This window comes from Zalophus californianus, chromosome 4, assembly GCF_009762305.2.
Source record: "Zalophus californianus isolate mZalCal1 chromosome 4, mZalCal1.pri.v2, whole genome shotgun sequence".
Classification (NCBI taxonomy): Eukaryota; Metazoa; Chordata; class Mammalia; order Carnivora; family Otariidae; genus Zalophus; species Zalophus californianus.
Window position 1 is genome coordinate 5,502,199 of NC_045598.1, and position 13,133 is coordinate 5,515,331.

Here is a 13,133-nt window from a genome sequence, read left to right on the forward strand (position 1 = left end):
AACCTATCAGATTCTCTCTCTGCAAAAGAATTTATTTGAGTATCTTCCTTGCTGTATATTGTTATCCTATGTCCTAGCATTGGAACTTCTTTAGGGGGATTTGAAGACTAAAGTTTCTAAATGTTTTCGTTTTTGTCTGGTCCACTTTGTGCTGCTCACTGCTGCTTGGGCCTAGGACCTCACGTTAGGGCCACGATTTTATGTCCTGACCTCTGTATTTCTTGTCAGAGTACAAATTGTTTCTCACCTTCTGTTTTGTTCCATTTCTTATCATCCACCATTGGTCTGGAAATGCCATCAGTACCATGGTTTGAGGGCTGTGTTTTTAAGCAGACATCAATATTCCATCATTCACCATTTTATAAAATTTAAGTCATAACTAATTCTGTGTATTTATGATGTTATTCGAGAAACTGATATTATTCTCCTATTTAGCTATGTGCTGTATTTGACTCTAACACACATAGGATGTGACTTTCAGGAGAGAGGGAAAATCTGCCATTTAATATTGCTTGGGGGAGCTATTGTTAACTTGGGCATCTTGATTTTATTGTCATTTTAAGACCTACAAGTTCAAAGAGCTAGTAAAATATCTTTATTACTCCTTACTCAAGAGAAACAAGTATGCAACTTTTAAAGATAAGAATGTTGTAATTCTAAATATTAGAAATAGCACCACTCAAAAGGAAAGTACTAAATAATCATTGTATACATGTTTTATGTACAGGGTGTCAGAGCCAAGAAGAACATAAGGTTTTAATAAGTTTATATTTTTACCTTTCTTCTGAGGGCAGGTTTGGCTTTGAAATAGAACAAGAAAGGAAATTTTAGAAGTTAATATGGAAAGGCAAGGAGTAATGAAGATATAAAGTCCCTTCATCAGCTACATATACCGATGCCAGCTGCCAGAAGCAGTTGGGGAACTTGGGGAAAATGGACTTTTCCACTTCTAGAGTGTCAGCGCCTGTGGGAGAAACATTGATCCATGAACTGAACTCATTCAGGGTGAGCATGCTTTGGTTTGTGCTCAGGGAGAGCTGGAAAGAACATCATTCCAAACTGACAAGGAAAAAAGCTATATGGCAGTGAGTTCATGAGCTTTCTTGAACCCATCAGAGTGCTGAGGCTCCAGGGCAGCCAACAGGCCTAAAATCTAAGAGGGACACATGCTTTCAGGGAGACATGAGATCAAGCCCCGGATACTGTGCACCGGCTGACAGAATCAGTAACTCGCAAGAGACAGGCCTCTGAGGCATAATGCAAAGGGGAGATCAAAGGCTGCAAGTGGAGCAAATATTGGCAAAAACCCAAAGCTCTCTAGCACACCAGCCACCACATAAGCACAAAGTGTCATTAGAGAAATTTGAAAGCTGTGATACATTGAGTGAAACCATAGCAACAACAAATCTCAGTCCTGGCCAACAAATTAGTTAGGTTAAATGTCTTCAGAGGAAAACTAAAGCTGTTAGCGCAGAATTCTCTACCTAGTGGAAAGTATCTTTCAGAAATGAAGGAGATCTAAAGAGTTCTCAAACAAAAAGGGGGGGGGATGTATATTGCCAGCAGATCTATTCTATGAGAAACACTAAGGGAGTTTCTAAAGGTGGAAGGAATATGGTACCAGACATAAAACTTGACACAAAGAAATGAAAAGCACTGGAAACAGAATTAATGAAGAAATTTTATTTTTTGCTTATTTTTGATTGGCCTAGAAGGTAACTGACTAAAGCAGAAATACTCTCCTGCATTTATGACCTATGTAAAAATACTGTAAAGGATCAGGAGAGGCACTGGGAACGTGTTGCTATGGAGTCCTTATACCAGAAGCAATATGTCATTTGAGGGTAGAAACTGATTCCTTAAAGGTATATGTTGTGAACTTTAGAACAATTATTAGAACTTGTTTCTAAAGAAGCGTAAATAATGTCAGTAGAGGAGACAAAGCGGAATTTAAAACATTTAATGCAAAATGAAGCAGAAAAGAAACAAAAACCCAGATGGAATAAATGGAAAACAGCAAAGTTGCATACTTTTAATTCAGCTATTTCCGTAATCACATTAAATGTGAATGTTCTCAGTGTACCAGCTGAAAGACTGAAATTATCAGTTGGATGAGAAAAGATAAGAAGCAGCTGCATAAACCATCAAAAGGAATGAGATCTTGCCATTTGCAACGACGTGGATGGAACTGGAGGGTGTTATGCTGAGTGAAATAAGTCAATCAGAGAAAGACATGTATCATATGACCTCACTGATAGGAGGAATTCTTAGTCTCAGGAAACAAACTGAGTGTTGCTGAGTGGTGGGGGGTGGGAGGGATGGGGTGGCTGGGTGATAGACATTGGGTAGGGTATGTGCTACGGTGAGCGCTGTGAATTGTGCAAGACTGTTGAATCACAGATCTGTACTTCTGAAACAAATAATGCAAGATATGTTAAGAAAAAAGAAAAGAAGATAGGAGGGGAAGAATGAAGGGGAGTAAGTCGGAGGGGGAGAGGAACCATGAGAGACGATGGACTCTGAAAAACAAACAGGGTTCTAGAGGGGAGAGGGGGGTGGGGGGATGGGTTAGCCTGGTGATGGGTATTAAGGAGGGCACGTTCTGCGTGGAGCACTGGGTGTTATGCACAAACAATGACTCATGGAACACTACATCAAGAACTAATGATGTAATGTGTGGTGATTAACATAAAAAAAATTTTTTAAAAAGCAGCTGCATAGTATCTACAAGAACCCATTTTGCAAATAAAAACATAGGTTAAGAGCAAAAGGTTAGAAAAGATATGCATGCTAACAGGAATCCAAAGAAAGCTGAAAAGCTGTATTAATATCAGGTAGTGTAGACTTTAGGACCAGGAACATTACCAGGGTTTCAGAGGGATATTGCATGACAACAGAGGGGTTGATTCTCTCAGAGCACGTGACAGTCCTAAAAGATTATACACCTAACATCAGAGCTTCAAAATACATGAAGTAAACACTGATAAAGACTTTGAGAAATAAATCTGCAGTGGTAGTTAGAGACTGTAACACACCCCTCTGTGTAATTGATAAAACAAGTGGAGAGAAAATCAGTAAAGATGTAGAAGACCTGAACAGCACTGTCAACAGAATTGGCCTAGTGGACATTGATGGAACACTCCAATCAACAACAATACGATGCTTATTTTTCTCAAGGGCACATGGACCATTCATTAAGATAGACCTTATTCTGGGCCATAATACCAGCCTTACCAATTTTTTAAAAATATAAATCAAAACAAATATATTCTCTGACCTAATGGATTAAACTAGAAATCAGTAACAGGGAGGTTTATCTAGAAAAATCACAAATGTTGGGAAATTAAAGAACACACCTCTGAATGACCCACAGGTCAAGGCCTTAAGGGAAGTAAAAACATTTTGAACTGAATGAATTGAAAAAAAAAAAGTTGTGGAATGCAGCTAAAGCAGTGCTTAAAGGGAGATTTCTAGCATTAAGTGATTATATGAGAAAAAGAAGAAAGGTCTCAAATCAAAATCTAAGCTTCCTCCTTAAGAAACAAGAGCAAGAAGAGCAAATTCAATCCAAGCTAAGCAGAAGGAAAGAAATCGGAAAAACCAGATTATCGATGGAAGTGAGAACAGAAATCAATAAAAGAAAATTAATGAAATCAAAAGCTGATAAGAATAAAATTAACAAACCCTTGGCCATACCAAACAAGAAGAGAAGACAGAAATGCTCACTATTGGGAATGAAAAACCCCACAGATGTTAAAGAGACTACAAACAACTCTGTTCCCAAACTTTGGTCTATTAATAAGAAAGAACCTATCAGAGCTCCGTGAAAAAGAAATAGCTAGAATAGACTTATGTCTGTTACAGATACTGAATTTGAAGTTAACACCTTCCAAAAAGAGAAGTTTAGGCCCAGCTGGTTTTACTGGAGAATTCTATCAAACATTCAAGGAAGAAATAATGCCAGTTTCTACATAATCTTTTTCAGAAAATAGAAGAAGGGCATTTGGAAAGGAAACTCCCAGACTCCTTTTCTGAGCCCATTATTACCCTGATACTGAAACAAGATAAAGACAGTTCAGGAAACTACAGGCCAGGATTCCTCGTCAATATATTTGTAAAATCCCCAATTATATATCATCAAATCAAATCCAGGAAAGCTTAAAAAGGAGAAATATATCACAACCAAGTATGATTTATCCTAGGAATGCAAGGCTGGTTCAATATGTGAAAGCCACATTTATTCACCATATTAACAGTAAAAAAGACAAACCCAACAGGGTATTTTAGTAGATGGAGAAAAAGCCTGTGACAAAATTCAACATCCACACATGATAAATGCTCAAAAATTAGAAGGAGAAAAGGGATTTCATTAACCTAACAAAAAAGGCATCTATAGCTAATGTTTATGCTTGATGGTAAGAGAATGCTTTCACCCTCACCTGGAGAACAAGTGAGGGGTATCCACTCACCATGTCTTAACATCAAACTGGAAGTCCCGTGCCCAGTGCAACAGGCAAGAGAAATAAAAGACATAATAGATTGGAAAGGAAGAAATAAAACTCTCTTCACAGATGACAGGATTGTCTACGTAGAAAACTTCTAAAGCATCTACAAAAAAAGCTCCTACTGATGTTAGTAAGGTTACAAGATACATGGTCGGTATGTAGGATCAATTAAAATTGTGTACTAACAAGGAACATTTGGACCAGAAATTTTTTTTAAACTACCCAAAAATGAAATACTTACAGAATAGGTGAAACAATGCATATACAGAAAACTTCAAAACACTGATTAAAAAAAAAACTTTAAAAAATACTAAGTAAATGAAAAGATATATCAGGTTCATGGTTTGGAATACATGATATTGTTGTCAGTTCTCCCCAGTTTGATCTGTACATTCAGTGTCATTCCGAGTAAACTCTCAGCAGTTTTTTCTATGGGAAAAAAAGAAAAAAAAAACAACTAAAACAGCCAAAACAATTTTGAAAAAGAGTAACAGTGTTGGAGGACTCACTCCATCTGATTTCAAGACTTACACGTGAAGCCACCATAATTAACACAGTGTGATACTGGTGAAAAGATCAGTGGACAAATTAGTCCCAAAACAGACCTGCACCAATACAGTGTTTTTGAGGTACAAGATCAAGTCAGTGGATAATAGGGTAGACTTTCCAAAAAAAAAAAAAAAAAATGGTACTGTACAATGAGACACCCACATATGTGAAAAATGAACCTCAACACATAGCTCACATGTTATACAAAAGTTAACTCAAAATTGGTCATAGACCTAAATATAAAACTTAAAACTACAACCTTCTAGAAGAAAACTTAGGAGAAAACCTTTGTAATCTTGGGTTTGGCAAAAAGGTTACTAGATATGACATCAAAAGTGTGATCTGTAAAAAAAAAAAAAAAGATGAGGTGGACTTGATCAAAATTAAAAACTTCTCCTTAAAAGACATTGGTAAGACAATGAAAAGACAATGTCTGTAAATTATAGATAGAATAAAAAATTCATATCCAGAATACATAAAAGACTGTCAAAATTCAACAATAAGATAATCCATTCAAAAAATGGTCAAGAGATCTGACACTTTTCCAGTGAAGTACACACAGATGGCAAATAACATGGGAAACAACACTCAGTCTCAGTCATTATGAAATTAAAACCACATGAGATACCATACCCATTAGAATGGCTAAAAGTGAAAGAAAAAATACTGGCAATACAAAGTTCTGGCAAGAATGCGGAGTAACCGGAGCCCTCAGGCAGTGCTGAAGGCAATGTAGAATTCTACAGCCACTTTAGAAAAGTTAGGCGGTTTCTTATAAATTAAACATACTCTTACTGTATGACTCAGCAATTCCATTCTTAGTCAAGCAAAAGAAAAACTCAAATTCACACATAAACTTGTCTGTGTATGTTTATCATACGTCACTTGTACTCATCCAAAATTGGAAACAACCTAGATGTCACTCAACAGGTGAGTGGATATATGTAACCAATTTTTAACATCCAGTTTGGTGGCATTAAGTCCATTCACCGCTAGGTGAAGGTGTAAGAGAAACAGGATATTTGCATGGCCTCAAAATGTGCCTTTGAAACATTTATTGTTTACATCGTGTATTACATGTAAAATAGTAGCTTTACGTGGAAGAAACCTGGCAGACAGCACCTTAACCAGTGATCAAGACTGACACATCGACAGTAAACATGTCAAGGTCATGTCCTCCTGGCGTGAGGCACTGGAAGGGCACAGCACCTCTGCAGGAATCTTCCCCAAGATGCACACCCTCAACCTCATCATGACGGAATATCACGGAAACTCAAGTTGAGGGGCATTCCCACAGAATTCCTGTCCTGTACTCGCAAGAGTTGAGATCGGGAAAGACAAGGAAAGACAGACGCTGACAACTGAAATCACCGTGAGACCCCGGGTTGGACCCTGGAGCAGAAAAATGACATTTCACGGAGAGGCGGGTGACATCCACATAGGCTGTGGTTCAGTAGCTGTGCGCCACTGTGCGTTTCCTAGTTTCGTTCGTTCTGTTAATAGTTCTGTAAGATGTTACATTAGTGGAAGCAGGGTGGAAGGTATACAGGAACTCTGCTGTTTCTGTAACCCTCAAGGGTAAAATTATTTAGAAATTATAAGTATAGAAGCTCCCGCCTGACTCGGTTGGTGGAGCACGCGACTCTTGATCTCAGGGTCATAAGTTCAAGCCCCCTACTGGGTGTAGAGATTACTTAAAAAAAATCTTCAAATAATTTTTTTTAAGTTTAAAAGTTAATGAGTGACAGTTAAGCAGGCCTTTTTCTGTAATCCCCTCTGGAAATGGAGCGCCGTCTTCCAGGCAGCTAAGATGACCTTCACTAACAACAACAATGGTAGCTAAGTCAGCCTCTCAGCAGCGTTTGACATAACTGGTTCCTCTTTCCTGGAACTCGTTTCCCGGCTTGGTTTCCGCGACACCATGTTGGTGGGCTCTCTCTTACCTTTCTTTTTTAGTCTTCATTCTTGGCTTATCATTCTCCACATGAGGTTGAAGTTCAGGGTTCCTACCTGAGGCCTTGTGTCTTCTCTCTGTACCCCCGCTATCCAGTATGGTAGCTACTAGCCACACTTTAAATTCAAATTAGTTACAAATAAATAAAACTTAAAATCCAGTTTCTCAGTGGCTGTAGCCATATTGCAAAGTGCTTAAGCTACCTGTGGTGTTGGTGGCCACCGTGCTGGGCAGCACAGATGAAGGACAGTTCTGTCACTGCAGAAAGTCTTGTTGGACACAGGTCTACAGGGCAGTGCCTGGTGCTTCACATGGTGTCTGGTCACCCCACCCCCAGGGACGCCAACATCGGTCAGTTGGCAGGTAGTGTCAGCTCAGTATCATGAAGTCCCCATCAGCCTTCTACCTGATAGTTGTATTATTAATTTCTGCCTGAAACGTTTGTTTCATTCCTTTTTTGTAAAAAAAAAAAAAAAATGATCATTCTTGTAATCATTCCATATGGATATCTTTCTGTATTGGTGTATTTTTTTAGATCTGAGTTCATCTTTAATAGCTACATAATATTCTATTGAATGTATACATGCTAAAGGACCTGATCTAATTGTGTTGGATAAGTTCTTAGATATATAATATTTTTAATTACGTATCCTTTTGTTTTGTTTCAGATGAACAGAAGGCCTCATCTGCCTTCCAGACGTTGAAAAACAATAGCGTGCCCACGGAGTCTTGTGAAGACTGGAGAGAAGACCAGCATAGCCCATCCTATCAGCAAATAAACTGCATTGACAGTGTTATCAGGTGTGAGACACAAGTTTTGAGAACATGTCCGTTTTTCTAAAAGCCTATATCGCCACTGTAAGCACACATCTTACATCATTTTTAATATTGGTTGTCTTGATTTTTCACTCTAAGTCAGTAGATCTTTATGGAGTGCCTACTTACATATAGTTTATAATAAATTGAACATTTCAGGGGATGCAAAAAATTAGAAGATAGATCCCTTCTTTGAAGGAGCCATGGTATGGTTGAGAAGGCAAGACCTTGATCATCAAAATTAAATGAGGCAAGATTTGGAGATCAATTCAAGGTCACAGTAAAAGAGATAGGACAGGCCAGTGATTGAGGCTGGGATGGTCAGGGAAGACCTCATCAAAGAAGAGAGTACAAAGTACCCACACAGAAATGGGAAGTGGCAGAGTTAGGGGACAGGCAGACATGCGTGACCTAATTCTGTTGTTGCAGATACCTGGAGAGCTACAGCATTCCAGCTTTGAAAAGAAAGTGCATATCCTGTACCAGTACAACCTCCTCGTCCTCAGAAGAAGCCAGCCCGAACCACAAGGCAGATGATGCCACAGCCTTGCACGGTAATGCGGGTGCCCTCCTCGCTAGGCAGAGGGTGATTACAAAGCCATCCCTTGCTGTTTCTAAGTTTTTGTCTTTACTTATTTCGTTAATCACAAACAAGCCTAGTTTCATATTGCTCCTTTATGGCCAGTAGGTTTTAGCCCATCAGTTACAAACATCTGCAAATTGAGTCTAAAGACTCAATTTTATGTCTAAAGACATAAATTTCCCGTGGGGATTTTTCTTTTCATCGTCAGTGTCTCTTGCGCCCCCAGCTGCGTCTCAGACCCCAGCCGTAGCTAACCTGGAGATGCCGACCGCCTGGCGGGCCTCACACGTTGCAGGAGGCGCTCTGTGGACGCTGGCCCCCGAGGCGCTGAGCCTGGGCTCCAGCGTGAGCCAGTGCAGCCACGGCCGCACTGTCGTTCGTGCCCCACCCCCAGAGTCAGGTGCCACGTTTACCTTCTGCTCTCAAGTGCGCTCGGTGTGAAATACACTACTGCGAGAAAACAAAAGCCCCTAACACCAGTTCCTTAGGAATGACTTCTTAAATTATAATTATGTTTTCCTTTCTTTGACTCAGTTAAAGTACTTTGGGAAATATCATCATGTTTGTATTGGTTACATATTGGGACTGTATTTCTAAGTCATTGTCACTTGTCACATCAGCTGATGTGTGGGAAGCACTTAGTACCTGATGACATAGTAATCTCAGTTAGTGTTAACTATCACTAATGAAGTCTCCTGTGGGGCTGCATTAGGTCACTTTGTTGCTGCCCTTGAAAGAAGGTGTCCTTGTCAAACTTTGGGGTTGTGACTAGATTGACTATATATAATCCAGATTTTTGTATTGGCCTGATGACAATGAGGAGAGTGTGTTTAAAACTCTCTTCCTTTTAACAACATAATGACTTGGTAAATTATTCTGATGTTCCTTTTTACTGCCTCCTGTCCTTTGACTTTGTTGTTATAACAGTTTGGTGGATGAAGAACTGGGGACAAAGTGTTAAATCAGGTTTTCAGTTCTCTCTCATTTCTCTTTGTTAGTCTTCAGTGGCAGATTCGTAAACGTGTTGAGCTATTACTCTCTGCCACCATCTGTCCTGAGTCCTTCATAAGAATTAACTCACTTAATCCTCACACTGACCCTTGGAGATAGAGAGTCTAGTATTGACAGGTGGGCTGGGCGTCAGTGAGAAGACACAAGAGACACAGCTGTTGTGAGATTAGATTATGTTTCTAATGAACTGAAAATAGTTTTATCGGAGCTGAGCTAGTCCCTCAGGAAGGGGCAGATGCACATTTTTTAGTGTCCCTTTCTTAACACTTTAGATTCCCATGTGGACATACAGCTGCCAGGGACAGCCCACACAGGGTGGGTCTCACCCAGTGGGGAAGGAATTTTGTGGTTATGCCTCTAAACTTCTTGTACTGTGGTGTATATTACCATTTTGAAAGAACTCATATTGAAGTCTCTAAGCTTTCAGTTAAGGAAATATTTACTGACAATTGTTTCTCCTCATCTTAAACCAGTCTCAGCATCTGCGGGGCCACATTCCAAGGACAGGAAACAGAATCAGGGGATCTGTAGAGTATCCATATATCTTCTACTGTCTGGAAAGCCTGTATTCCTGCAGCTTACACCGTGACTCTACTAATGAGTGGGGTCTGAGGACTGTGACCACAAACGCATTTCCCTGCCAGTCATCATCTCCATTATGTATATGGAGCAGTTAAGGCACAAACAGGTTAAGTCCCTTAACTTGCCCAAAGTCACACAGCAGATGAGTGGCAGACTAGGGAATCAGATGTTAATGAGTAGTCTCCAGAAACCATTCCATTAACACATATTTTTGAATCTGTAGTAGGGTCAAGTTAGAGTGTAAAATAAAGCCAGGAGATAAATTAAAATGTAATTTTAAGAAACACACAAATAAACCTGGGGCACCTGGGTGGCTCAGTCAGTTAACCCTCTGACTCTTGGTTTCAGCTCAGGTCGTGATCTCAGGGTCGTGGGATCAAGCTCTGCGCTGGGTGTGGAGCTTGCTTGGGATTTTTTCTCCCTCCCCTCTCTCCCTCCCTCTGCCCCCCCCTCACACATGCATGCTCTCTCTCTCTAAGAAAAAAATAATAATAAACACACAAATAATCCAAAAGGGCAGAAAAGGAGGAAGAGGGCAACAGCCATCACCACCAAAGGGGAATATGTCATACTAATAATAATTACTCTAAACCCAACTATATCCACTCCCATTAAAAGGCAGAAATTGTCAGAACAGATAAAAAAAATCAAGACCCAGCTGTATACTGTCTGGGAAGTATAGTTTAAATATAAATCCACAAATGGATTGAGAACAAATGGGGAAAGAGGCACAATGCAAACGAGAAGCATAAGAAGGCTGGCGATCCAGTATGGTTCAGACTTCAAGACAGGGTCTTCCCAGAGACGCTTCATGGTGCCAAACAGTTCATCAGGGAGACACGGCAATCAGAATACATTGTGCATATTTGCTACTAACAGAGCTTCCAAGATAGGAGGTAAAAATGGAAAGAGTTAAAGAGAGAAATAGACTTTCTATAACCATAGTTGAAGAATGTAACACCCCTTCTGTGCAAATGATAAAACATCTAGACGGTTAAATAAAATTTAAAAAAAAAATCTAGACAGAAAATGAGTAAAGCAGATAATCTTAACAATGCTATCAACCACGTTGACCTAGTTGACCTTTAGGGAACATAGCACCTGATACCTGCACGATACACATTCTTCTCAAGCGTATACGATATGTTCGTTGAGTTATAAGATACATTGGGCTGTCATATGTCTCAAATTTAAAATAGTTCCATTAGGAATCAGTGAAGGCATCTGGGGTTAGAGTTTTCCTAGCTAAGTGTTTAACTGCAGATTCAGTTTCTGTCATAGACAGAAGGCTGTTGAGGTTTTCTACTTGTTGAGTGAACTGTTAGTTTGTGTCTTTAAAAGAATTGGTGTATTTTGTCTACGTTGTCAGGTTTATTGGAATGAAAGTGTTCATAATGTTCCCTTATTCTTCTTTTGACACCTGTATGATCTCTAATGATGCTCCTCTGTCATTTCTGAGGTTGGCACCTTCTGTTTTCTTTTCTCTTTCCCCTGATCAGTCTGGCTAGAGTTTGATCAATTTGATAGGTTTTCTCAGAGAACCGGCTTGCGATTGCACTGGCTTTGTTTGTTGTTTTCCTGTTCTCTACGTCACTGACTTCTGTTCTGGTCTTTGTTATTTCCTTTTTTCTGCTTACTTTGGTTTTATCTTGCTCTTCTCTTTCCAGGTTCTCAATGTGGAAGGTGAAATAATTTCAGACATTTTTCTTTCCTACCGGATTTTAGTACAAATGTTCGTTTTACCTGTTGCTGCATTCCATGCATTTTGGTGGATTGTGTCATTTTCATCGTGTTCTAATACTGACTCCTACCCCCCAGCTGTCTCATTTGAAATCACTCGTCATCATGTGTCTGTTACCGTACAGTACTTCAGCACCACAGATTTGGGGGTTTTCCACGGCTCTGTTACTGATTTCTAATTTAATCCCATGCGGTCAGAGAAAATACAGAACCTGAATTCTTCTTTATTTGTTGAGACTTGTTTTATGGTCTGTGATATGGTCTCTCTGGATGACTGTTCTGTGTGCACTGGGAAGAATGTTTATTCCGCTGCTGTTGGGTTGAATGTTCTGTGTAAACCAAGTCAGGGTGGTGGTTACTGTTGTTCAGATCCTGTCTGTCCTTACTAGGTTTCTCAGTACTTGTTCTGCTTCAGGAGGAGAACATAAATCTCCGACCATAATTATGGATTTGTCTGTTTCTTCTAGCGATACTACTGGTTTTTGTTCATGCATTTTGAAAGCACTCTTATTTTGTGCATAAATGTTTAGAAGTGTCATGTCTTCTTGATGAATTGGCCTTTTCTGTCTTGTGAAATGACCTTCTTTACCCCTTGTACATTCTCTGCTCTAAAATACAGTTTGTCAGGGTGCCAGGGGAGCTCAGTGGGTTAAGCGTCTGCCTTCGGCCCAGGTCATGATCTCGGGGTCCTGGGATCGAGCACCGCATCAGGCTCCCTGCTCCTCGGGGAGTCTGCTTCTTCCTCTCCCTCTGCCTCTCCCCTCAGCTCATACATTCTCTCTGTCAAAGGAGTAAATAGAATCTTTTTAAAAAATAAAAAATAAAATACACTTTGTCTCGTATTAATGTATTCACTGCAGCATTTTTTTATTAGTACTAGCATGTTATGTCTTTTCCACCCTTTTACTTTTAACGTGGGTATGTTAATATTTAGAGTGGGCTTTATTTTAGTGGTTGTTTTGGGGCTCATGGTGTACACATTCAATTGTTCACCACCCACCTTCTGGAAATATTATACCCCTTCGTGTATAAAGTGTAAAAACCCAACAGTAGGGTACTTCTGCTTCCCCCTTCTGGCCTTTGTTGGCTTATGTTTTCCTTCTATGCACGTCGTACATCTCGGCCTACGCTGCTGTTCTCATGTAGGCAGTGCTTACCTCTTCACCTGTGTACCCATGTAGCTACCTCCTCCACTGCTTTCGTTCTGTTATGTAGATTCATCTAGGATCATTCTCCTTCTCCCTGCATGAGTTCCTTGACTAGTTCTTTTCCCATGGATCTAGTGGTGGTGAAGCCTTTCTGGTTTCGTGTGTCTGAAAATGTCTCTGTTGTCCCTTCCTGCTGTAAGGGTTTCTGCAGAGCATAGAATTCTGGTTGGCAATTTCATCGTTCA

General features: G+C 39.9%; 1 protein-coding gene across 7 annotated transcripts in view; it reads left to right on the forward strand.

Moving 5' to 3' along the window:
• Window positions 1-13,133, forward strand: part of PER3 (period circadian regulator 3) — a 58,882-nt gene that overhangs the window by 21,434 nt on the left and 24,315 nt on the right. For all 7 annotated transcript variants that reach the window (XR_003524536.2, XM_027621060.2, XM_027621094.2 and 4 more), the window contains 2 exons: window positions 7,677-7,809; window positions 8,254-8,378. Coding sequence is in view for 6 of the 7 variants with exons in the window: in XM_027621060.2 (XP_027476861.2) it covers window positions 7,677-7,809; window positions 8,254-8,378 (258 nt within the window). In the remaining variant the exon portion in view is untranslated. The remainder of the gene's footprint in view (window positions 1-7,676; window positions 7,810-8,253; window positions 8,379-13,133) is intronic.